The 26,431-nt window shown below is 48.2% G+C and overlaps 1 protein-coding gene, 1 long non-coding RNA gene and 1 other non-coding gene across 3 annotated transcripts; 1 reads left to right on the forward strand and 2 right to left on the reverse strand.

The window, feature by feature from the left end:
• Positions 1-808: 808 nt before the first annotated feature.
• Positions 809-10,721, reverse strand: ALOX15 (arachidonate 15-lipoxygenase). The gene is made up of 14 exons (XM_090291336.1): positions 10,495-10,721; positions 8,774-8,978; positions 8,379-8,463; positions 8,162-8,284; positions 7,893-7,996; positions 7,552-7,712; positions 6,813-6,956; positions 5,213-5,422; positions 3,409-3,495; positions 3,142-3,311; positions 2,858-2,979; positions 2,210-2,310; positions 1,921-2,088; positions 809-1,783 (listed from the first exon to the last, which is right to left on the reverse strand). The coding sequence occupies exons 1-14, from the start codon at positions 10,627-10,629 to the stop codon at positions 1,604-1,606; spliced, it is 1,995 nt and encodes a 664-aa protein (XP_090147462.1). The 5' UTR covers positions 10,630-10,721; the 3' UTR covers positions 809-1,603.
• LOC149997730 (U2 spliceosomal RNA) lies at positions 3,743-3,932 on the reverse strand. Its single transcript, XR_016507295.1, has one exon. It is a non-coding gene; the product is annotated as a U2 spliceosomal RNA (small nuclear RNA).
• A 12,777-nt stretch (positions 10,722-23,498) lies between the features above and the next one.
• On the forward strand, positions 23,499-24,304 carry LOC149997731 (uncharacterized). Its single transcript, XR_016514176.1, has 3 exons — positions 23,499-23,532; positions 23,674-23,780; positions 24,248-24,304. It is a non-coding gene; the product is annotated as an uncharacterized LOC149997731 (long non-coding RNA).
• Positions 24,305-26,431: the final 2,127 nt, after the last annotated feature.

The following is a 26,431-nucleotide window of genomic DNA, read 5'->3' on the forward strand; positions in this document are numbered from 1 at the left end:
GACATGGACTAAAAGGGGGGGACAAGGGGAGGGAGGGGGGCCACCAGGTGGAGGGGAGCAGAGGGAAGGGAAATTGGAACAAATGTAACACTGTAATCAATAAAACACATTAAAAAAAAAAAAAAACCTGGAGCTCTTACAGATGCATTTCCAGAAAGCAATGGGATTTGATGTTTTCTCTGTCAGGGACTGAGGAGAAATGCCCTCAGAATGAGAGTATTTGGCGGGGAACAAATAAAGAAGGTGCAACCCTTCAGGAGAAGGAGGTGTGGCCTCCAAGAAAAAGAGGGTGTGCCTTCGAAGGAGAAGGGGTGTGGCCTCTAAGAAGAAAGAGGGTGTGGCCTCCAAGCAAAAGGAGATGCCCCTGGGTTTGACTTTCAGAACCCTGTCGTGCCCTTGAAATCCTTCAATGCCTGTTTCTCAAAGGTCATGTCTAATTCCCTAGTAGGAAACATGTTCTTCCCGAGACTCCCCTTCTCACCACTTCCCTCGCAACCCCACTGCTGCCCCCACTGCACCACTCGCCAAACTGCGTCAGTGTGTGATCTCTGGTGTGAGGACTGTTGCATGCTCCTGTGGGTTCTCCTAAATCCCAGCTTTAAATTCTACCCCCACCTCTCAGCTGTTTGTTTCCTATTCTTCCTTCAAGAATCAGACCAAGCATCACCCATATGTTTTATGCCAAATTAAATAGAATCAGTCAAGAAGCAACTTTGTTGGTATTATAAACAACTTTGACTTATGTGTACTGTTACCTTCTGTTTTAAAATACCCACAGATGGTCATATTAAAAAACAAGACTTCCAAGTTTATGTTTTCAAAACTTTAATAAGATACAGAAGTTGGATTGGTTCCTTTGTTGTCACTCATTAAAATAGTCATGAGATTTTTACTATTTTTCCAGTTAATGATTTTAATTTGGAGACTCCCAAGTGGTAAACTGCAAATGTGATATAAATATGGATCCCTCAGACTGAAGCCCCAATGTCATATTCCTCGGGCTGGAAGCAGCCTCTTCTCTTTAACCAGTTTACTTCCATTTACCACTTTCTAAATAAGCCACAAAGTGAAAATCTTGAGAATTGCTGTGCTAATGGTTTGCTCTGTGCTGTGTCTGGCTTCAGCACATATGGTAAATTCCATCTACTTAAAAAGACTTGCTATATGCTTTTGCCGGTGTTTGATTTAAGATAGTTTGATCTAATTTCTTGTCTATCATTAGTCTAAAATATCATTTTATTGTTGTTAAACTCAAATTAGGTTCAAAATTATAAAAAATGCGGAGTAGTATGTATCATTACCTTAGTCCATTCTTGAAACAATTTATATAAATGTGATTATTGTCTGCCCTTTGGGAGACCCCAATGATGAGGGAGGAAGGGAGGACAATAGGAGAAGTGGAGGAGAAAAGGGGAAATGAGGCCCCCAGGTGGCTCTCTAGAGAACAATGTATGCACTGTGGGCATTCCCAAGGAAAAGGCGACTCTCCAGGGAAGGCGGAGGTAGAGGGGATGCAGTTGGGGAGGGTAAGACTGAGAGCACTAAGGGATGGGGTTGTGGGTTGGGTGGAAGCAGGGCTGGGACAACCAAAGGTGGGAGGCACTCAGATGGCCACACTGTTTTCCACCATGCTGGGTCTCAGATACTCATAGGGCATGTCCAGCTTTGCATTCCGGGTCTCGATCTCCTCATCCAGGTTGGCCAGCTCCTCCCTGAACTTGCTCAGCACAGCTTTCTGCTCAGAGCCTGAAAAATACTCCTCCTGGTGCAGGCCCAGAGCCACCTGGGGAGGAGAGGGAATGGCAGCTGAGAACCTGGGACACCCCCCGCCCCTGCTGGGATGCCACACCTCCCACAGTTACCCTCTCCTCAGGGACCTGGCCACCTCCCTCCTCAGGGACCCAGCCACCTGGCTCTCACCATAACAGGCTGGCGTCTGCCAAGCTGCCAAGTGATGGACATCTGGAGAGAAGCCTGATGAAAATTGGGCAGGGTTGCCATCACCGTCTCCAGGGTCGCATCCTTGGTGGTCGGTGGGGGCATCCGCATGGTGCAGGGTGCGTTAGGGACCCAGGCATACCAATCCAGCTAAGGAGGGGCAGATATCAACAATCAATGTCTGCTAAGAATAAAACCCCCTTAGCCACCTGCACACAGCCCCGTCTCCCACTCCAGGTGCAAAGGCCCTTTGCCCCCCTATAGTAAGTACCTGGCCCAGGTGGACTGAGGAGTGCTGGCCAGTGCAGGTAAAGATGCACATGGTGACAAAGTGGCAAAGCTGGTCCCGGGACTCCAAGGAGGTGGGAAACCCTGCAAGGGGTAAGTGAGTTAGAAGCTGTGAGGCCAGGAGTAGAAGCAGAGCTCAGAGAGGCTGAGCAGTGGGAACAAGAGAGGGAGGAAGGGTGTCAGGGACTCTTAGGAACTACTGTGGAACGGGCGTGAGCGTGAGCTGGGGGTTGGGGAAACAGGGAGATCTGGGAGGGCCCCACTCAATGGGGAACTGGTATGGCTTACATTGGCTCTCAAGAGTCAGTTACATTGAATGTTCAGGTACTTAGGAAGCTGGTTGACCTCACAGTGGCAGCTATGGTGGAAACATTTACACCATGGAAATGGGCAAATGCTACGAATAAGCCCCTCCTGCCCCGCCCCTACCCAGAGAGCCAGTTGTTAAACATTTATGAGCAACTACTGGTCCCACTGCAGCTGGGACCTAGAGGGGTTCTAATTGCACAAGAAACTGAAAAGGCCTTTAGGCATTTTAATAGGGGTTGGACATTCTTCTGAAAGGTTTCGTAGAAGTAAGGAGGATTCTGGGGATGCTCCCTGGAGGTGTCAGGGCAGGGGCTCAACTCACCTTGGGCCTGGGCCCCTCGCAGCCCCACCTCAGTGATCTCTTGACACCAGGCCTGAAGTTCAAGATCCTGTTTCACTGCCTCGTCCGTTTTATAGTGAAGATTCACAATTCCCTCCACATAGCTGCCGGCCAAGGGGTTGGGCCAAGAGAGCTGAAGCTCACAGCCAGCCTCCAGTCCCTCTCCTCCTTACCCGCATGGTCAGGTCAGGGCTCCCAGCCCCCCAACACACAACTCCTCTCCCTGCCTGCCCACCCCCACCAGCCCTGCCTTCCCCTTGCCTCACCGAGAGATAACTTCCCAGAGCCGAAGGGCATCATGGGCATAGTAGGAAGACTTGACTCCCAAAAGCCCCCGATCAGCCAGGTCTTCAGGAGGACATAATGATCTATAGGTTATTAAGGGTCCAGCTCGCTTCAGCAACTCGACGTGGCCTCCCCCACCAGAGCTCACCACCTGAGAAGTGAGGATGGGCAGGGTCAGGCAAGTCCACCTGCCAGAAGCCAGAGCCCGGGGGAGCATGATCTCCAGGAACCCCCTTTTCTCTTCTTACCTGGTCAAAAACGCCCAAGTCAGAGACCAGCCCAGTCCTGGCCCGCACGTTAATTTCCATGGTGTATTGCAGGTGGGGGATGATCAGCTGGAGGGAGAGAGCAGGGAAAGGGCCAAGTTAGAAGAGAGCTCTGGCAAGTCCCTGCAGGAAACTGAAGGAGGTGAAGAGCAGGAAAGGCACCAGGCCTTCAGGAAAAGCAAAGACATGAAGTTCAGTCTCCCCTTGACATCAAGAGTGTTCAGTTGATTTGTAATTCATTCCACGGACCATTGACTTACTGCTCTGTGGTAAATGAAAGAAATCATTCCCCTTTCCCTTTTGGGGGTGGGGGTGGGCAGAGTGCACTATTCCCAGAAGTACTGCAATACAGGGTTGGGCACAGAGCAGACAGAGCAAGGTGCTATTCCATCTCCCAGCTCCAAAAATCCATTAAATATAATGTCCTTGGATAGAGGACGTATCAGATAGCAAACTGATAAGAACAGTTACTACACTTGATCTTCACCAAAAGGCCAAGAGGTGATCCTTTTCTTTTCATATAAGACTGTTCAAGGTCTAGCTCGATATTTCACAACATTTTTCACTATCAGTCCTCTAAAGAACCCTTTGAGATGTGCTTCCTCTTCTCACCTCCCGTGAGATTTTAATGCTGCTGATATACTGTATCTGTTATGTACTGTGTGTGTGTGTGTGTGTATATATATATATATACATATATATATATATATGCTTTATACATAAACATATTTAGTTTGTGTGTGGCCCTGGGCCCCCTTTTACCCCCCTGGGCGGCATAAGCTTGTTCCTGCCTTGGGACCTTTGCGCTGCTCTAAGCTGGTCCTTCTGCCTAGAACAATGTGCACCTTGATCATCACATGGCTGGCTCTTCATGGTCTCGTTATCTACGGCATCTCATCAAGGGAGCCTTTCCTTACTACCCAGTCTAAACTCGACATCACATCACTCTGCTTTGATTCTCTGCACTGTACTTACCACAGCTGATATGTCATAATGCACCCTTTACTGTCTGTTCGCCCTAATTGAAAATGAAAATCCCAAAGATCAGGACCTTGCCTGTCTCGCTTAGCACAGGCATCTAGAAGGGTTCTTACTCCATTGGAGGCACGCAAGAAAAAAAAGTTACTGAGTAAATGAATACTCGGTTCAAATGTCTGTAAAAACAACAACAACAACAACAACAACAGCCCTGGCTGGTGTGGCACAGTGGATTGAGTGCCAGCCTGTGAACCGAAAGGTCGCTGGTTCAATTCCCAGTCAGGGCACATGCCTGGGTTGTGGGCCAGGTCCCCAGTTGGAAGCCTGCGAGAGGTAACTGACCGATGTTTCTCTTCCTCTCTTTCTCCCTCTCTCTAGAAATAAATAAACAAAATATCTAAAAACAACAACAACAAAAACAGACTACTATTGTTGACCTGAGCCTGCCTCTATGTGTTACTATTTTAGAACCAGTCAAAACTGGCTGGAAAAATCTTTTTATGTTATTTGTTTGAGACTTTCTTTTGGGATGGAATCCGCAGTCATTTGTGTGTACTGTTTATATATTGTACACTCATCTAGCTGTGCTTCATACTTAAAAAGAGTAAGACTTCTCACTCCCCCACCCCCACCTTGCCAATGAATCATTTAACCTCCTCAGGAGGTGAAATCACCCTGTTAAAGATGCAGTGCTCATTTGTCCTTCATGGGCTGGCTTTCCCCACACCCTGAGATTCCACAGAGAGAGACTGTGCCCTGGGGCAGGGGGGCAGGTGGGCAGGCAGGAGAGAAGGCAATAAGCTATTACCTTGAAAATGGGATGTATTGATGGAAGGCATCTCATGGTGGCCACAGCAATAACTTCAGCCACCAAGTGTCCCCTCAGAAGATGAGACTGCAGTTCATGAAGCTGGAAGTCAGAGCTACGGACCCAGCATTTGGCCAAGAGCCAGACCATTGGGGCATCCGTGGGTAGGAAAAGTGGTGGTAGGGGCAATTCCTTGCAGGGCAATTGGAGCTGGAGCAAGGATAAGAGTGTGGGGAAGACAGGACGGGAAATTACTGGAAAGCAGTAACAGAGCATGACTGACCGCGCCCCACCCCCACAGTTGCAGGCAAAAGATAACGCTGAAGCAAACTGCAGTTTATGCAAAACCAACTGAAATCTCCTGTGTTTCAACTCCCCTAACAGCCCAGGGGCCTCACAACAGCACCCCTCCCCACCCCTCTCCAACACCTCACACGTTTTATAATCTAATTATAATCCAATAAAAACTCAAAGTCCCTAAAAAGAAAGTGTGGGGAAGAGAGGGATTCCCCCTTCTTCACATGTAACCCCTCCCTTCTTCCCCAAATTTGCTTAGCTCCCTCCTCTCACTGCGGCTGCTCCCCAAAGCCCCTCTCCTCCTCCTCCCTTTCCTGCCCACTCAGTGGGCTAACGCTGCCCTGTCCCTGGCCTTCTGCAGAAACTCCTCTTCCACTGACTTCCTGGCCTCCACTTCCCCTTTCAGACCCCTCCGTGTGGACAAGATTCTAACCTTCTTCTTCCTTTGTCCCTCAATCTTCTTCAGAAAGTTCAGCTTCTCTCCAGTCTTTCAACACCACCCATACTCAGCTGACTGTCTTCACTTCTCAGCTAGTCACTGGCTGGTTGGAACAATTCAAATGTCTCCCCATTCCTTCATAGTTGGCCAGACAAAAACCCACCTAAGCATCTTTTTCTCCTTTTTGGCTGAGTTCTGCAGGTGCCTTGCCTGACTCTGCCTCTTCTCTCCTTGAGTCCAGGCCAGTTTAATTTTCCTCTGCATGCCCGTTCGTCTTTCCTCTGCGTCCCCGCAGCTATTCCCCACATCTGAGCCCCTCACCCCCATCTTGCACAACTGCTGTAAGCACATCACCCTAATCTCTGCATCTAGCATCTCCCTTTTCCAATCCATCCTAAACAAAATCACTCATAGACTGTGCCCGTGGCATCTTTCCCAACAGCCGACACCAAATTCCTGTGTTCATACTCCTTGATCTGGCCTCCACGGCCAACACAGTCTGGGCCCTCTCGCCTACATTACTCCCCACCACTCCAGCCCAACTGCCCCCTGCCCATCTAACTTCTCACCCCTCAGCCTCTCTGCCCAGCCCATCTTCCCCATTGTGGGAGGTTCTGCCCCTCCCCCAAGCCTCCCATGACCCCTCCCAGACTGTCTCCATCTCCAGCTACTTGCTCAGCACTGGAGGGGATTTAGATGTTTCCAGTCTGTCTCTCCAGCTAGACTGCACCTTTCCTCCTTTGCCCATTTCCTCCTTTGATGCCCCTCCCAGCGTCTTAGCACAAGTGACTCCTCAGTGAATCTGAGTGAGGGGCTGAGCTGAGAGGGCCAGCCACGGGGGAGCAGGATCCCAGGTCCTCTCACCTGGATGACCATGGGCAAGAGTTTCCCGTCAGGAAGCAGTTTCAGCATGACCAGAGGGGCAGCCAGGTACTGCTGTTTGCACAGGATGACGTTAGCCTTGATCCCATCCAGCAGGGAGAAGTCAGCCTCAAACAGTGTGCCTCCCTGTTGCCCCAACAGAAGAAGAAAAAGAGAGAAACTAATTCATCTCCATCACCTACTTCGTACCAGGGAATGAGTCACGCATGTGCTGATGGCCTCACCTAATTCTCACACGCACTTGAACTAGCCCCAGTGTTACAAAAGAGGAAACAGATGAGAAAAAAAGGTTGAGTATCTTGCCTGAAGTCACACCGTTTATAAACAGCAGAACCGGGGTTCAAACCCAAGTCTCTCTCACCTTATAATCCATGATTTTTGTCTCTCAATTGATCTGCATTGACTCCTGATTAACAACCCCACCCTTGACCTGTTTCTCTCACTCCACAGTACCCCAAATCCCTAGCATCAAGGCCCAGTGGTTTCTTTATTTTGACTGTCTGTTACCCATCACACACTCTTCCTCTATGATATACGTCTCTCATTCAAGGAGGAAAGCCCTGTGGTTGCACATCTCCAAGATCACTCAAGATTTCCCCTGTAGAAATCCCCTCTTGCCTTCTGGCGGCAAGCTGGGCTCACAGTGGACCCCGAAGCAGCACAGACACTGACTGCACTTCCATTTCACTGTGTGGCCTCCTTTGGGCTCTTCTGCCCATACCTGGAGCTCCTTCTGCAGCTGGGCCTGGAGCTCCTCCATCCCTGGAGGAAAGACTAGGCGGGCAGGAAGGCAACTGGAGCGCCTTAGCAACATCGGGTTGGCGCCGTTGAGAAACTGGTATCCAAATAAGGCATCTTCCTTCCAGGAGTCCCGTACCTGCACTGGGGACGGCAGTTGTGGAGCACGTTGTAAGATCTGAGCTCCTGGTTCTTCTAACCCCCACCAAACCATCCCCTCTTGACCCAGCCCACCAGAGGGACCCAGACCTCAGGTCTCCCAGCCCTGGGTCCCTAGATGGGTGGTAAGGGTCCTGGGAGAGGTATTGGGGTAGGGATACTGACCAGCCAGCTTGCTCCTGCCACACCAGAAAATCCTGTTGAAATCGTCCAGATCGTTCCATTTAGCCAGAACATTTAAAGAGTCTTTGATAGCTAGTTCGGCCAGCCTTCAGAGAAGGATAGGCAAAGTGTTTGAGAGTTATTCCTAGAATCACACATTACAACCGTACGCACCTCCCTTGGGCTAGTCCAGCCCTGTGCAGTCCATAGGAGCCCCTTGGCCTCCACTGGACCAGATTACCTCCCTCTCATCCAGTCCCCCTTGTCCTCACCCCTTGGCCAGAGAAGCCTCAAAGTCAATTCTCTTGTCCTCCAGAAATCTCTCATCTAGTGGGAGGTCAGATAAACTGGTCGCAGCCACATTCAGGATTAACCCGTCCTTCCAGTTACCCCATCTGTGATGCAGAAATGAAATCAGGCATTGATTCCAGGAAGGGCCAGGACTCAGGGTGAGGTCAGGAGGAGCCACGGGGTAGGGGTAAGGCTAACCGGTATGCCTTCTTTCTGTCTTTCAGCTCCTCCTCCCTGTGTTTCTTGAACAGGCCCTGAGGGTCATCATCTACCAATGTGCGGCCTGTAAATGGGGAGGAAGGGGTGGAAGATGAGGCTTCTCCTGAAAGCCTCTGCCCTGTGCCTGCCACGGGTGCCTTCTCAGCCCACCGTTGGGGGGGGGGGGGCGGAAGAGGCCCTGACTCTTCAGAATTATGCCCCTCCCCAGGCTCCAGGCTGCTCCACTCGAACTCCAGCAACCCGCCTCTTCCTCCAGCAGAAAAGACCCGGCCCTCGGGTTTCTGCTCCCAGGCCCTGTTCCCCTCTTGTCCTCTCCCCCACCCCCAGCTTCTCTTGTGCCCCAGAGGCCTCCTCATACCCCAGTCTTTGCTCACCAGTGCCCTCGGGTAGGGTCTGGACGCCATCGCCCACCACCCAGCGGTAATAGGGGAACCTGAATTCGTCCCCACTGTCCCCGGGGCCCTGCACAGAGATCCAGTTGCAGAACCAGGCGTCATCGTTTAAGAGGTGCCGTTTGCGCGTTTTCACGAACAGCAGTGGCCCCAGATACTCCTTCACATCCGCCTTGAACTCCGTCTCCTGCAGGCGACAGAAGAGGCTGTCAGCATCCATGGCGATCGCTGGAAGGGATATTGGGGCTGATCTCAGCTCCCCCCAACCCAGGCCCTTCTGTTGCGCCTCTGGGAAAACGGCGCAAAAGGAGCCAAAAAGAGAAAAAGGGGGCCCACCGACTAGGTGTCTCTTCAGCCCGGGGTGAGGCAGAGGAGGGATGATGCACCCCTTCCCGCCCTTTTTCCTCCCCGTAGTCACTGATTGTACCAAGCGCTGAGCTGAGTGCGGATCGCCGGCGCTGCGCCCTGGGCGAGCGCACAGTGGCGCGGGGAGATACGCTATTGACCTGGCAGTTACAGTCCTGAGACCCCGGGGCCCCACCACCACCTCCAAGGCTGAGCGCGATAGAGGTCCCCACCTGGCCGGGGGGCAGGCTTCCTGGAGGACCTTCTGTCTAAGGGGAGACCTCTAGGTGCGGAGGGTTTAGGTAGGGAAAGCGTGAGAGAGGAAAAGTGTGGTGAGATGCGTGCCAGGGAGAGGAAGTGAGAGAGTGGAGGCTGAGCGAGGACTGAGCGCAGACCGTGTGGGAGGTGAGCATGACGGAATCGTGCAGTCTCGAAGGTAAAGCCACGGCTTTGGATTTAGTCCGGGAAACAAGCGGAAGCCATTCAAATGTTTTAGGCGGGAGGGTGTATTAAGGATGGGAATGCATTTGGAAGAAGTTGTTCTGGCTGCAGAAGGGCTTGAAAGCGCAGGAGAGGAAGCGGCGAGGTGGGGGAAGAGGCTGAAGGTGTCAGAGGCTCAGGGGGACACTGGGGGTCGGGGGTGGGTTGGACACACGGAAGCGGATGCCGGAGACGTCCGGGAGATAGATTCTAGGTTAGACTGAGGCGAACAGCGTGGGAGGCGAGTGGCACTTCGGGGAGGCGAGAGGAGAGGTGTGAGAGGTGGGACATGTTCCTCCTCCCCAAGGCACGCTCATTGGAGGCATAAGTGGGACAGACATCTGGACCGGAGGGGTCTTGGAGAGAGGTAGATGGGCGATGGAAATCTGGGGGTGGGAGTTGAGGAAGAAAAAAGTAACAGGAGCCAGGGGCAAATACCAGGTCGACGTGATTGGAGAGGAGAAGCTGATCAGGAATTTCAGTTCTTAGCTTCACCTCTTTCCCTTAGTTTCCCTACCCCTGCCCGCCCGGGCGGCAAAACCCGCAAGGTCGGAGATTGAGCAACAGCAGAGGAGGTTTGAAACAGCAGCTGTTAAGAACAGAGGAAAAAGGAGACGCACAGCTGCTTCTGGTTCCCTGAGTTTGAAAGAGAGAGCGAGTTCTGTGAACAAAGGGCGTGCAGGAGCATCCTTCCTCTCCTGCAAGGAAGCCCGGTGCCTGGAACATTTCCTGGGCGCTTGCTGTGTGCCACGCTCCGCCCAAGCGCTCTGCCCAGCGGTCTCCAAGCGCTGTTAGCGCAGGGGACGCTTCTCCTCCCCGGTATCTGACGGCCTCCGGGCTGGGGGAGCGCAGCCACCGCCCGGCTCCAGCCTGCTCACCTTGCCCCTGGTCGGCCACAGGCACATCCCGAGTGAGGCTTCCCCGTGCTGGCCGACCAGCCACAGCTGCACCTGGTTTTTGGAGCCCGAGTAAATCGAGGACCCAGTGGACACGCGGACGCGGTAGACAACCATCTTGCCCAAAGACGTTCTGTGCCTGCTGAGGGGGCAGAGGGGTGGATGGGTCTAATAAAAGGGCCCAAGACCCCGCCCCTCGGAAGACTTGCTGGGGTCAGGGGTGTGGATGGCAGGTCTCCAGCCAGCTCGGTCTGGCCATACACAAGCTCTGGAAGGCGGGGCCCTGGCGAGGTTACCAAGTGCAGACCATGATCTTTGTGGGAGGAGGATGGAGTGGAGAAGCAGAAGAGGATTTGGGCAGAAAACATGCAGGAAGAAGGAACTGACCCCTAACCCAGCAAGCAGGTGATGTGTGTGTGTGTGTGTGTGTGTGTGTGTGTGGGCTGGCCTTACAGGCATGCTTAAGATTGTAGGGGTAGATGAGGAAAGGAGGCCTGGTCTGCACCAGCGTTTGATGTAGGTACATTAAGACCACCAAATTAATTTGACCGAATTTGAACACCTGCCTATTTTCTGTGCAAGGCTCTGTGGTTCATTCCTTTCTAGCTTAGAAGCGCCTGCCTCCCTGTTGCCTGCAGCATGAAAATCCAAAGTTTTTGTCATTCAAGGCTCTTGTTCATGTGGCCTGCCCTCCTCCACTTCACTCCACTGCACCCCATTCTCATCACTGGTCTCTCCACTTTGGACTGGAACCCTGTGTTTCCCGAACCCACCATGTTGCTTGCCTGCAGTCCTTGCTCTTGGAAAATTCTGTTCAGCCTTCTAAACCCTAGTTAGACTCCAGTTTTTCAGAGAAGTCTTCTCTGGCCATCCCACCCCTCCCCACTGCCCTCAGCAGGGCTAATCTGCGTTCCTCTGCACTTTCTTCACATGGTGTTAACTTCTGTTGACATTATTACATACTTAATACTACAGTAATTTGTTTGCATGTCCATATCCCCCACCAAGGAGAGCTCCTCCCAGGCAGAGGACACATTTCCAACACGAATCACTCACTTTTGTTTACCCTGGATTTAGCACAGTGGCAGGCTGGCAGGTGTCAATGTTTGCTAAAACATACTGAACTGAAAGAGCAATTCTAAATAAGTCCTTTCTTGGAGGAGACAAAGGCAAACAAATAACTCCCAGACCATGTAAATAATAAGAGAACAGTAAAACAAACTCTGGAACCACCATGGTATGGAATACTATTAGCACGGTGAAACAGATGAAGTGGGTGGAAAGTGTCTGCGATGCATATTTTCTTGTTTGATTGTTTTTTGGGGGAGGGGTTGTGAGTTTTTGTGTGTGAGTGTATGCAGTGGGGGAGCACATTCACTTGATTCAAAGTTCTCAAAGTACAAAGTGGAATTCACTAGTGTCTCCCTCCCTCTTGGCCCCAAGCCACCCAAGTTCCTCCACCCACAAGCTGTGCATATTCAAAGCAATCTTTTCTGTCTTTTTTCTGCACATGGTGGAAAACTTTACATACTGTTCTGCACCTTAGTTTTTCCACATTGCAATACAAATCCGGAGATCATTCATATCAGTACTTAAAGAGCTTCCTGTTCTTAAGGTTGCCAGTGGACATTTAGTTTGTTTGCAACCTTTTGGAACTATAAATAAATAAAAAAAAGCAATGCTGCTCAGCCCTGACCAGTGTGGTTCAGTTGGTTGGGGCTCATCCTGCAAAGTGAAAGGTTTTCTGCTTAATTCCCGTTCAGGGCACATGCTTGGGTTGTGGGTTCAGGCTCCGGTCAGGCATGTGCAAGAGGCAACCAATCACCCTGGCTGGTTTGGCTCAATAGATTGAGTGCCAGCCTGCGAAATGAACGGACACCAGTTCGATTCCCAGTCAGGGCACATGCTTGGGTTGTGGGCCAGACCCCCAGATAGGGGTGTGCAAAAAGCAACCAATATATGTTTCTCTTGCACATCGATGCTTCTCTCCCTCTCTTTCTCCCTTCCTTCCCCTCTCTCTAAAAGTAAATTTAAAAAAAAAATTTTTTTTTAAAGAGGCAACGGATCAATGTTTTTCTCACACATTGATGTTTCTCTCCCTCCCTTCTATTCCCTTTGAAAATAAATAAAATCTTTTTTTAATTTGCTGAAAAAAAATCACCTGGTATATATACTCTTCATATGTAAGTATAACTGTAGTACAAAATCCTAGAAATGGAATTTCTGGGCTGAAAGCATGTGTAACTGGCAGAAATTGCTTTAACTGCCCTCCATAGAAGCTGTACTGGTTTCCACCCCCATCGGTGAGTCCACTGATGTATGAGCATGCCCATTCTCCCTCACTCTTGCCAATAGTGTGTTGATAAATATTTTTACATTAGTCAGTCTGATAGGTGGAAAACGGTACCCTATTAGAATTTAATTGCATCTCTTTTATCATGAGTAAGGCTGAGCAGCTTTTCATTTTGTAGGAACCATTTGTATTTCCTTTTCTGTAAACTAGCTGTTCTATTTTTTATTAGACTTTGGTCTTTTCTTATTGATTTGTAAGAACTCTTTACATATTATAAAAACTTAGCCCTTCTCTGTCTCTATCACTACTAAAAGAGTCCCAATAACAATGACCGTCCTTTTACCTACATCAGCTCCTTAGAGCCCAGATTTGGGTCTATAATAGTTTTCTCCACTAAAAGAAACCTGGGCTCCTTAGACGGTAGCTGACTCCATGCCTGGTGGCAGGTAAAACTCAGGATAAGCCTGGAACATGCTGTTGTTGCTAAAACAGTAAAGGTGCTCTCCAGAAAGTCACAAACAGTTCTGACAGGGCAAGATGTCCCATTCGAGGGGCTCCCACTGGCTATGTTGTGACTTTTTGAGATGCAATGACTAAATAATAAATAGGGTTAAGTGAAATAGATAAATGTATCAATTAGTAACCAAAAAATTAATTGGTTATTGTTTGCAGTTAACCAAAAAATCTATTCAGAGTGTCTCAACCAATAAGGAAAATTTACTTTCTCAAAAAGAAGAAGCCCATAAGATAGGTTGGCTCTAGGTTTGTTAGCTCCATGGCTCCCCAACATCATTAGAAAACCAGGGTTTGCCTGTGGGGGACCCTTTTGTGTGGTATTGGAAACTATAGCCCGGCCAGAAGCTAGGCCCTTCTCAGAGGCCTGTAAGACTTGACCAAAGGCCGGGGAGGCCCGAGGCAGACATGACCCGAAAGCCCGCTCAGAGGGTTCCTGTGGGAATTAGATTTAAAGAATGTACATTATGCTTTGAAGCTTGCTCTGCTTTTCTTATCTTCCTGCTAGCTAGAAACAAAACATAACATTGAGAAATCTGGAAAACATATGAAATCCTGCACCTAGTATTGATCTGATGCCAGAATGTTCACTGTGTTCCTTGCATTGTTATCTATAACCAGGAGTTGTTGATAGTAATCCAAGCGTTTGAAGCTGATTGGTGACTTCCGCTCCCATTCATACTTTTCTCAATAAAAGGCACAAGAAAAGAGAATTCGAGGCTCTTCTCCCTAGAGAGATTTGCCACCTCTCCTCCTCCCAGACAAAATACAGTCTCTGGGTTACTTTATTGCTCCTCATCTGCGATCCTGAGACCTCTGCTGGACAGAGTTTCCACCGAGCTGGGACATTAGGAGTGGTCCGCCTCATTTGCTCTGACTGCTGTGTCTCAGTGGATTGAGTGCTGGCTTGCAAACCAAAGGGTCGCTGGTTTGATTCCCAGTCAGGGTGCATGCCTGGGTTATGGGCCAGGTCTCCATCTGGGGTCGTGCAAGAGGCAACCACACATTGATGTTTCTCTCCCCCTCTTTCTCCCTCCCTTCCATTCTCTCTAAAAATAAATAAATAAAATCTTAAAAAACAAACAAACCAGGGTTTGTTTGTTTCTCTGTCTGTCAACACTGTGCATAAACTCTATCAACAATAAACATAGAAAACTACATAAAAGGGTGTACACCAAAGGATCAGCAGGGAGTATTTCTAAGGAGTGGGAGAAAATGAGAGACTTTTTTTTTTTACATACTTTGGAATTTTTTAATTTCTTACAGAAGCAGGATTTATTTCTGTACTCTCCACCTTTTAATCTTTTTTATTTTGTGGATGGTTCAAGACTGCTTTAACCACTTCTTTTTGCTTAGATATTTTATTTATTTATTTTTAGAGAGAGGGGAAGCGAGGGAGAAAGAGAGGGAGAATAGTCTTCAACTGGGACCAAACCTGCAACCCAGGCATGTGCCCCAACCGGGAATTGAACCTGCAACTTTTCGGTTTGCATTACAACCCCCAACCCACTGAGCCACACCAGCCAGAGCTGCTTTAACCACCTCTTGGTACTAAGAATGTCTGGCTCAGTTGCACTTGGAAGTCCATGACAGGTATTTGCTGCTGCTGAGATCACCTTGGGTACAGTTGACTCTCTTGGTTGCTGAAGGAGGCTGTCTTTCTATGTTGGACTTGGACTCCCACCCCTGGTATGTGCTGTTCTGTACCGTTCTGTAATCCATCTCAAGTATTACTGTCCCTGGCTCTCTCCACTGCGCTGCAGGTGGCTCCTCAGAATGTCAGGCATCTCTGGTAGCTGTTCTGCTCAAATTGTTAATCTTTAACAAAATTCAAGGCTACAGACGCTATCATAAAAGCTTTAAATATAATCATATGTCACTGTAAGGGAGGCCCCAAACTGAAGTTCAAGTTTTGGTAGGGGGGGAGGTTTGGAAATGAAATTCAGAAAGATCAAAATGTAACAAATAAAACTCATTATTTGTAGAAATGGCACAAACCTAATAATTTTCTTATGCACCAAGAGTGTGGTTGAAGAGCTGGGAAGACGCCCAAAATCATTCACAGTAACCTGCGGATAGTTTCAGTGAGGTTCAGCTATGGTGCAGTTGCAACCTGGAGAGACAGAACCCAGACCACTCCCCCCTTTTTGAATAGGAATATCTACAGCAGTGATCCCGTTCCCCCTCCACTGTTGTACAGTGGGAGGAGGGAGCAGCTGGCATCCTCTTCTGTTCACAGGTCTTTAGAGGGAGAGGAATTTCACTCAAATGTGTACTTAGGGAATAGCTATCGTTAAGGAAATGCACTTGAGGAATGTTGTCTATAACTGGACCTAATTTCGATGGTGAAATTCTGGACTTCAAGCCAATGCTACAATGGGATTAAAGTTTGGGGTGCCTTGAGAAGGGGGTATTTTGCAGGTGGGAGGAACATGAATCATTGGGGGCCAGAGGGCATACAGTGGTAGCTAGTCCTTAGCAAAACCTCTGATGACCCTTTACCTCATGATATTCATGCTCTTACATAGTATCCTCCCAAATTGCGTTGCAGTTGGTCTGTAAACCCAACAGAAAGTGGCAGAGATGATGGTATGTGACTTCTGAGGCTAGGTATTAAAAAATCTCTCTCTCTCTCTCTCTCACTGCTTTTCTGGGAGAAGTCAGCTGCCATGTAATAAGGACACTCAAGAAACTGTGTGGAAATGTCCAAATAGGAACTGAGTTCTCCTGTCAACAGCCAGAGAGGAACCAAGCTCCCCAGCCCACAGCCACGTGAGGGCGCAGATCCTCCAGCCCCAGTCCAGCCTTCAGATGATGCAGCCCCAGCTGACGGGTTGACTGAAACCCCATGAAAGACCTGAGCTAGAATCCCCCGACTCTCAGAAACTATGTGAGATAATAAATGTTTGCTGTTCTAAGCCATTGAGATTAGAGGTGATGCAGCAATACATAATAAATAACAAATATGGTTGACATACTTATTTTTTGAACTCACAAACTTGTGTAAAACTAAAAATATTCATGATGAACTGACCACTTACAAAATTAGTCCTCAGGTATTCCTACCACCTTGCACATCTAATTGGTTGTTGAGTGAAACTTCAAGTTTTGGGGAAAAAAAAGACTTCATGCCCTGCCTGATGTGGCTCAACAACTTGAGTGCCAGCCTGTGAACTGAAGGATCACTGGTTCGATTCCCAGTCAGGGCACATGCCTGGGCTGTGGGCCAGGTCCCCAGTTGTGGGCATGCAAGAGGTAATCAATCGATGTATCTCTTGCACATTGATTTTCTCTTCCTCTCTTTCCTCCTTCTTTCCCTTGTCTCTAAAAATAAATAAATAAAATCTTTTTTTTAAAAATAAAGAAAGAAAAAGAAGACCACAAAGTCCACGGAAGTGCTGTTAGAAAACAAATTAATCATCAAAGCAATGGACAATGTTGACATTAGTAGAACCATCCACTTGAGATCATTCAGACAGGGGCTAAGCAGGGTTTCAGGGAAGACTGCTAATAGGTGGCACATTAGCTACAGTCAAAGGAACAGGCTGGGACAACCAGAAAACTTTTCTATGTAGGTGATGTCCACTGGTCAGGTGATGTCCACTGGTCACTTCTGTGTGCCCTCCTCTGTCTTCACGTGGTTCCTGTGCACTCACAACAGATGGTGCCCTTAAACTAAATGCAGAGAGAGCCCTGGATATGGACCCTACAAATCTCTATAGCTCCTCCCAGTCCTCACGCATCACTCTGAAACTCAGAAATCCAAAACTGAGGATCAAGTGCAGTAGGCCCTGATGAAATCGTGGAAGTATCAGGACCATAAAAACCCCTATGCTAATGTTGTATTTTATGAATATTATTCCATCAAAGTGGGGCCCAGCAATGTAATTTAATGGATTATAAACAGTGCTCCAAATAGTCATGGGGAAAAGGAGCAGGATATGGGAGGGCAAAGAAATTGCCGATAGCTCTACGTTGCATGATGTAGTTCCTCCAATAAATCTTCTGGCCCTTCCATAAAAGTTATGAAATGCTAGATGTAATGTGATTTTGAGTGAAGGAACTGAATTTTGCATCTAAGTTTATTCAAGGGCCATCAGAGGCTATAAGGCTATTAGTCTGAAGACTACCACAGAAATCTGGGGGAAACTTTTAGATTTCTCTAGACCATGAAAATTTGGGGAGGGGAGTAAGGAAGTTTTCCCTGGAAGTAAAGGACATGGATGTCCCTAAGTGACCATTAAGTTATATGTGAAGTCCCATCCAGGATAGTTTGAACAAAGGTGATGTAGCCAACTATGTGCTGATCCTGAGCAAGGATAAACCCCTCACTTCTGCCCAGTTCTGCATAATTTATGCCACGGTATTGATGCTAATCCCACAAAAGTCTCTATGGTACTAGGAAGTCCACTTCAAAGACAATGTGACTACATTGAAATCAATCCTATAGCCTTCAGGAAATGGATGCACAGTCTCAAATTGGAGGTTTCAGTGGTAAGCTATGTCTACATCATTATGTGAACTTAGAGCTATCAAGCCTAAAAAATTCTGTGATGAAGTAACTGGTGGCAGAAGGCCTCAATATCTGGTGCTTTCAAGCCTCTAGACACTCCATTTCTTAAGATAGTGGAACTTTTCGGGAAGAATTTATGCATTCATTGGTTGATTCTTATATGTCCCCTGACCGGGAATTGAACCTGCAACCTGGGTATGTTGGGACAATGCTCTAACCAAGTGATCTACCTGGCCAGTGCAACTTTCCATAGTAACAGCAAAAGAGAAGTGGATTGTCTTTTGAATGGAAATTTGTTTTTATAGTAAGATGATTTCTAGTGTGAGTGGTAAAGATGTGTGGGTGTGGATGTGCTCCCTGTATCATTACAGACTGTTAAAGATACACTTTATGTGACTTCTAGGGCTAGATCATAAAAGGATACAGCTTCTGTTTCTCTCTCTCTCTCTCTCTCTCTCTCTCTCTCTCTCTCTCTCTCTCTCTCTCCCTCTCCACTTACTTGGAATGTAGCTTTCATGTTGGGAGGAAGCTGTGCAGTTACCCTAACCTCGGCTGAGGTCTCAGCCAACGGCCAGTATCCATCACTAGACATGCGAGTGGGCGAGCCTTTGGAGGATTCCAGCCCTCAGCTTCCAAGCCCCTCCAAATGATGCTGAGGGGAACAGAATAAGGTCTTCACAATTTTTAGCGTCTTGGGCAAATTAAGTTTTGCATTGTTTAAGCCACTACGCTTTAGGATGCTTTGCTTTATAGCCACAATAACTGGAGGAGTGGGCAACTAGAATAAGGCAGAGTGTGGCTACATGAGAAACTAGACAGGAGACAGGGCTGGGGATGGAGCAGGGTCATTATGATGAGGCTGCCCTAGGCCATGGGCAGTTCGGCAATATGATCGTCCCAACACAGAACAAAGACCTTGAGCTCAGTAGAAGCTCTTCTGTCCCACATAGACCAACATCTGACTCCCAGGAAATTTTGCGTGCTGTTGCTGGGTCTGACCGCTGAGAACACACGTGAGTCACCACATTTGCTATCTGCTCTGGGTGACCCACAGAGCTTTGCTGAGCTGGCACAAAGTTATCATTGTGTACATGGCTCAAACCATCGCCCCGCAGAAAGGAGACAGGGCTCCATCTGCCACAGAACGTTCCAAGTCAAAGCTGCCCAGAGGTGGGATGAGCTGGTTCAGAGGTAGTGAATTTCTCTCCACTTGAAATGTTCAGGGATGAGACGGTCACCTGTACGTGATAGCATTTTACAGCTTTACTAAAGCATGACTGATAAACAATAAACTACACCTATTTAATAATAAACAAAATCATTCCTCCAATTTTCTTGTGTACCTTCCAATCCCTCCTTTCTGTTCTTCCCAGTGCCCCACCCCCACCCCAACCTTGGACAACCACTAATCTGCTTTCTCTCACCACAGATGTTTGCATTTTCTAGGTTTTGTATAAGTGGGACCCCACAGTGGGTACTTTATCTCATCTGTCTTCTTTCACTCAGCGTCGCTATTTGGAGACTTGTCTATGCTGTTCTGTGCATTGGTAGTATGTTCTCTTTATTGTTGGGTAGTATTCCATCATCTGGATGCACCACAATCTGTTTTTAGCTCTAAATAGATGTTTGGGTTGTTTCCAGTTTGAGACTATCACAAATCTTTATACGGATCTGTGCTTTTGAAACAGGCTAGTAAGCCAGGACAAGCAGATAGGGAAACAGACAGATAGTTAAGCAAGCAGTTTGCAGCCATTTAGTAAATCCCGTCTTCCCTAAACCAAGAGCACTTAACAGTAAATAGTTTGCTCTTCTCCCCTACCAGAGGGTAAATAGCTTAAACCCTCAAAATTAAGGTTCCTGACTGTTCTCTCCCCCTTAGGGAGCTTGCCTTTGCCTTTTTCTTTCCCCTCCTCCTCCTCCTCCCCCACCGACACGCATCTCCCAAACCCGAAGAGACCCCACGAGGCCTGCAACCGGGAGCAATGGGCAGTGGCAGCTCATCCTTGGCTGACCCTGACTCTGTTCCCAAGAGCCGCATTTCTCTGACTTCTCCGTGAGCTAAAGCAGCCCCGCCTAGGCTCTCCTGTTGCTTCCAGTATCCTAAGCCCTTCCTTGTTTCACTGTCCCCAGCTTTAATAAATGTCCTCTAAAAATCACCTGGACTCCTCTTGTGAAATCTTTCCTGCACGAATTCAAGAACCCACACACCACTTGGCGGCCCGAGACAGAAAACTCAGGACTAGGTCTCCTTTCTGGTTACAACATAAGTTCTGCTCTCCCTCCCTCCGAGTTCTTTCCAGCTCCTCTCAATTTACTCCTACCTTTGTGCTTTTCTAATGGTTGTTCTTTTCTGCCTGGAATGATCTCCTTCTGCCCCACTACTCCCCACAGCTGCATGACTAACTCCCTCACTCCCTTCAAGCCTTGATTCAAACCTCACACTCTCAATCTGGCCTACCCTCACCATCCTTTCTAATATTACAATTTAACCCACCCCCATACTCCCAATAACCTCTACTCTGCCCCATTTGTTTCAGGTCTTTTATTTTATAAGCATACATCACTGATGCATTTCAATCACCTGGAGTTATCCCTGGCACCTGATAATACTCGATAAACTGTTGAATGAATGTATGCATACACATAGTCTGCAGTATGGAATCAGTGACTTCCAGTTAAATATGGATTGTATATACACAGGGATCTCCATTCCATCCTGACAGCTGTGGACGGAAAAAGGAGTTCTATAGAAAGTAACCTCAGGGTGATCTTATACGAGGGGTCACTCAAATAAAATGGAATTTATTTATAAAAAATCGTGTATTTATTCTTACATCTTTAAACTTCAGTCAAAGTACTCTCCACCTGATGCAATACACCTATCAAGAATGTTTTTCAACTGCTTAGAATGGTTTTGAGTCATAGATTTTGATGCCTTTTAGTGCTTCTGCTGTTTTTTTGTTTCACCTCTTCTACATCAGCTAAATGTTTCCCTTGGCAGGCTTTTTTCATCCAGGGAAACAGAAGAAAAAGTCCCTCAGGGCAAGAATGGGTGAATAGGAGGTGGGGCTTGGGCAGTCGTGCCACTTTTTGTTAAGAACTGCTGAGCCCTCCGTGCTCTGTGGGCAGGTGCACTTGTAATCACCCACCATAAAGTGGGCAAACACATTTAGAGTCTTAAAAAAATTCCCTGAAGCCAAATGCAGCCTCTCACCACAACGCCAGCTGGTGCGCTCATACAGGTGGGTTCCTGGGACACGAACCTAGTGGGGGAAACCTGTACTACAAGAGGCCTGCCCTCCAGAAGATAATTCCAGTTTTGGGGGTCCCCACCCTCAAAAATTTCTAACTGGGCAGGTCATGGTGAGTAATCATGCCCCAGGCACATAACTTCTTTAGTAAAAGGTTTGTCTGTGCCTTAAGCCAGCCCTGTCCATTGTCTCTGGGCATCTTGGTTAAACACACCTTTGAAATAAGCCATAACTACCCTGAAGGAAGCACATAATCTTATTAACTATTCTGTAATTCAACCCCACCTTGTTTTTTCCCACTTCCATGTACTTTTACATTTCCTCCTTAATTTCAAATGCATACAAGAAACTGCAAAAACCCTTATTATGCAGTAATGGAAAATATACAATAAAAAATCAAGGAAAAAAAGTCTAAAAAAAAAAAAAAAACCACACACTTCTTATCCTGCAGAGCATTTGCTATCTTGTTTCCCAGCATATGTTGTCAGTTTGTCTCAAATAAACTAAAAAAATTTTCTACAGGTTTGGATGTCTCTTATGTCAATGCATCTACTAAAACATCTGGAAAGGATTAGAATAACTGCAATCCCAGAGGAACAGTGAGAGTTGCAGAAAGTATAACAACAAATGAGAGATGTCAAAAAAAATTTAGAAGACGAAAAGCAGATGAATAAAAGCTTCCTCATTCAGGGAAAGCTGAAATCCAAGGCTGCAGACTTTCAAATGAAGCCTATTTGCACTCAGGACCTGGAGACGAGGCCCTAACTGTGGCTCTGCGTCTCTCTGAAGCGGGTGCGGGGAAGCTGAAAGCAACAGGGTTGGTTGAAAGACTAATTAAAGCAGGTAGGAACCCAGGTCTCTCCCACCCCCCACCAGCCCACAGAGCCAGGCCACTGCTGCTCCCCGACCCTGAGGAAGACTATGTGTTTGGTCTCTGCAGAAGCTGAGTCGGGCAGATGATTTAGAAATATCAGCCACAACTGGGAAAGCAGAGGTATTTTGTTGTGAAAAGTAAGAGGGTGCAACTGAAAGTCTACATCCTTCCAATGAGACATACAAATGCCGATACCCTCCCCCATTAGGTTCTCAGGGTGCTGGTAGCCAGCATTACAAAGCTAGCCATCTACTCCTAGGTGCCAATTCTACAGAAATAAAAATGTTACTGTTACAGAAACAGGGGAGTCCAAAAATCCCCAGAGCTTGCAGCTGGGGGATGGGGAGAAGTAAGCAGCTTTTCAAATGCTTCCACATGCCTGAGGCTGGTGGCTACTGTCTTTCTTATGCAAATGGCTTTAATGCATCCAAAGCCTCAGGCAGATGGGAGGAGTCTTGAACCGGGGGACGGTATGGAGGGCACACAGAGCCTACGTGGGGGTCTGTGAATGGTCAGAACTGTTTGCAGCGCCCGCTGCGTCAGATGACGCAGTCAGGGATATATAAGCAGCTGCAGACATTTTAGCAGAGACTCTCTCGGACTCTCGCGCTGGGACTCAAGCTCTCGTTCGGGCTCTGGCTCTCGCTCTGGCGCTCTGACTCGGACTCTCTCGGACTCTCGCGCTGGGACTCAAGCTCTCGTTCGGGCTCTGGCTCTCGCTCTGGCGCTCTGACTCGGACTCTCTCGGACTCTCGCGCTGGGACTCAAGCTCTCGTTCGGGCTCTGGCTCTCGCTCTGGCGCTCTGACTCGGACTCTCTCTGGCTCTCGCTCGTGCTCTCACTCTGACTCTCTCTCACTCGCGCGCTCGCGCTCGCTCTCTCGCTCTCTCGTGTGCTCCCTCCACGTGGCTTGGTGAAGGGGCCTTCTCCATGTGGCTTGGAGAAGGGGTCTCCAGGCTGCTTTAAGAGGCTCTCGCCATGCAGTTTTGAGAAGGAGAGAAGATCCACCCGGTTTGCAGAAAGAAGGCAGTTTGCAAGGAGGCTGAGAATCCAGGTGGTTCTGCATTGAGAGCTGGAGGGCACCACAGCACAGAAAGGACCTCCCCAATCAGATTGAATGATTGGCAGCTGCTGGTAAAGCTGAACTGTGTTGGGAAAGTAGGGAAACGGTTTCTCTGACTTCCCTAAAACTAGCCTGGTTTGGAAGGGGGGGAGGCAAGGATATGTGTTTGTGGGTGTTTTAAAGAGCATAAGACTTAACAACGGAAATCCGCAAATAACTAAATCTATATAACTGTTAAATAAACAATTCGTTTTCTTTTCACCAAACTCTGGTATTGAGAGTTATAATTTTGGCGGCGGGCAATCGGGCCCCTAACTAAAGAGCCCGTGGGTTTGTTTTCAACTGGAGCAGCCCAGGGGTTCTGTAACATTACCAGACAGTGGCTTTGTTTAGGGCTAGCTGGTAGTGTGTGGGTTCTTGACTTCATGCAGGAAAGATTTGATGCAGAGAAATCTGATCAGATCACTGGGGAGGAGTAAGGACGGGCCAAGGAGGGGGTTGCCCAAGGCAATGGTAAGCAGTCTAGGAGGGGATTGGCTGAGAAGCTGAACGCCTCCAGAGCTTGTGGAATTATGGGAGAGAAGATTTGGAATAAAAGAAGGACTCTCAGGCGGGCTGGCACTGGCTCTCTCTGGCTCAGGTTTTCTTCCTCAGGGACGCCTGGATGATGACACTGCAGCTGCCTGCGTTTCCCAGTGGATGGTATTTTGGATGGGAAGGAACTCCAGGCACAGCCTAGGATTGGGCTGGCCTGGCAGAAGGTGACAGTTTTATTCTTCTTTGGGTGTTCTAGAGGGGCGACCTCTGAGGCAGAAACCTGCCATTCTTCCAAAATTGTGTAGCTTTTGTATCTTATATTGTTTTAGTTTGCAAACTAACCCTATAGAAATAAGATAATTAAAACAGGGGGAAAGCTAGGAGAACCCAGGTGTTAGAGTTTAGCCTTAATTATAGGTTTAAGTGATTAAAACTGTGACTTGACAGGCTTAAGTGACTGCTCTTGAATAGATTTTTTCCTTGCCCTGGTTGGTGTGGTTCAGTGGATTGAGTACCAGACTGTGAACCAAAGGGTCGTGGGTCTGATTCCCAGTCAGGGCACATGCCTGGGTTGCAGGCCCGGTCCCCAGTTGGGGGCTTTCGAGAGACAACTAATTGATGTTTCTCCCTCTCTCTTTCTCCCTCCCTACCCCTCTCTAAAAATAAATAAAATCTTTTTTTTTTCTTTTAGGACTCCTTTCCTTTATTACGAAGCCTTTACCTCTGGAATTTGCCTAGAGGATGGCGGTGGGCAGTGGGATGCTGTTCAGTAACAATTACACAAGTCCAGGTGATTTTTAGAGGATGTTTATTAAGTCTGGGGACAGTGAAACAGAAAAGAGCTTAGAGTATTGGAAGCAACAGGAGAGCCTAGGCGGGGCTGCTTTGGCTCTCTGAAAATGTTTTAGGAAAGAAATGAACCTAGGCAGAGCTGTTTTAGCTCACCGGGAAGTCAGAGGAAAGGGGGCCAGGGTCAGGGGTTATCCCAGGCCAGGCTGCTGCTGCCCTTTGCTCCCTGGCTGCCAAGTCTCGTGGGGTTCCTTAGGGTTTAGGAGATGCACCCCTGTGAGGGGAAAAAGTGGTGAGGGGAAAAGGAGTAGGGGAAAGGGAAAGGCATGGCATGCTCCTGGGGGCAGTGGTTGGGGGAACGTGATGAGCATTTTGTTTTGAAGGGATTTAAAGGCTGGGAGTTTAGGGGAGGTCTTAGGCGAGGATCTTAACAGAATATTCATCAGCTTAATGCTGATATTGCAAAATGAGATTTATTCTGTTAACTTCATCTGTCCTTGGGTGTGGTCGAGAAATGGCACTAACTGGATTTCTGTTTTCTCTCTCTCTGTGTAGGGTGATTTAAGCCAGGGGTCCCCAACCCCCTGTCCATGGCCTGTTAGGAATCGGACTGCACAGCAGATGAGAGATGAGCAAGCCAGCAAAGCTTCGCTTGCGTTACCTCCTGAGCTCTGTCTCCTGTCCCTATCCTGCCACCCCTGTCCATGGAAAAATTGTCCACAAAACCAGTCCCTGGTGCCAAAAAAGTTGGGGATCATTGATTTAAGATATTTACCTTTGGTTGGGGAGAAGTGTAAACCATTTATTCTTAAGTGTCACAGTTTCCCTGTTCCGCTTGTCCTGGTTTGATAACCTGTCTCAATATATCTGATCATAATTTTATAAAACACTTCAGGGTCAAGATGGCAGAGTAGGCCAACATGGCAAAACCACATCAAAATTACAACTAAAATATAGAACAACCATCAGCCAGAACCATCAGAAATCGAGTAGAATGGAAATCTGAAAACTACAGAATTACAGAAACCACATCTATTGAGAGGGTAGGAGTGTAAGAGAGTGGACAGAAGCCCCAGATGTTGGGGATGGGACTCAGTGGAGCAGAGCCATTTTCCTCAGAGACGCCTTTGCACATCTATAGCAGGTTATGCAAATGACTATGGCTGCTCCACAGTGCCAAGGAGATGGGAGGGGCTTTGACCATAGAAGGGTGACAAAAAGGCTTACAGGGCCTGCGTGAGATTCTGTGAGGACCTGACTGGGAGAGAGCCATGACGTTTTGAAAAAAAAAAGGAAAGAGCCAGGCAGAAGGAAGGGCAACAGCTATTTGGTGTGGGGGCCACAGAGTTTGAAAGACTGCAGAGGGACCACACCAGCCTGCCGTGAGGTCTGGTGTGTGGGAAGAGAGCCAATGTAGCAGCTATGTAGCTTGTTGTGAAGCCGGTCCTCAGAAAGAAGGAAGAAGCAACAAGCAGCTGGGCAGTTCATCAGGATGATCCAGCGATGCGGCCTGGGCTAGTAAGAAAGCAGGTAGGCTGCTGCTGTGATCATGCCCGTTCCAGCTGGCTCAGAAGCCACCGAGGACTCTGCCTTGCAGACCCGGACTCTATCTGGACTCTTGGAACTCGGGATGGGCAGAGAAGACAGTCTCAGGACATGTGACTTTCTGTGACTTCACCATGATCCAGTGTAACATGGAACATGCTTTTCTGGACTATTATACATAGGCTGATGGCATTGTATGCCAGATCCTGAAGGCATGTTTTTGGCTTATAGCCTTTTGGGGAGCAAGGGAAGTGCTGGGTCCCATGGGAGAACAGGGTTCTGAGCAGGCGTGCTCCCAGCCACTCCAAGTTGGAATTAGGTAAATCCTACCAAACAAACAACACTTGGCCTCAGTGAACTTCAGGCCTGGCACTACCAGCAGATAGCTTAGATTCACAGGTTGGCTTCACCTGGGAATCTCCAAGCCCAGCACAAGTAGCAGCCACCTAAGATTGCTTTATAGCTCAGGCAGGGTGCCCCAGGAAAAACACAGGTGGAGACTGACCTTGGCCTGCACCACCTGGGAAACCCCAGCGTACCC

The sequence above is a fragment of the Furipterus horrens genome, unplaced genomic scaffold, assembly GCF_987537825.1.
Source record: "Furipterus horrens unplaced genomic scaffold, mFurHor1.1.pri manual_scaffold_11, whole genome shotgun sequence".
NCBI classification, from domain to species: domain Eukaryota; kingdom Metazoa; phylum Chordata; class Mammalia; order Chiroptera; family Furipteridae; genus Furipterus; species Furipterus horrens.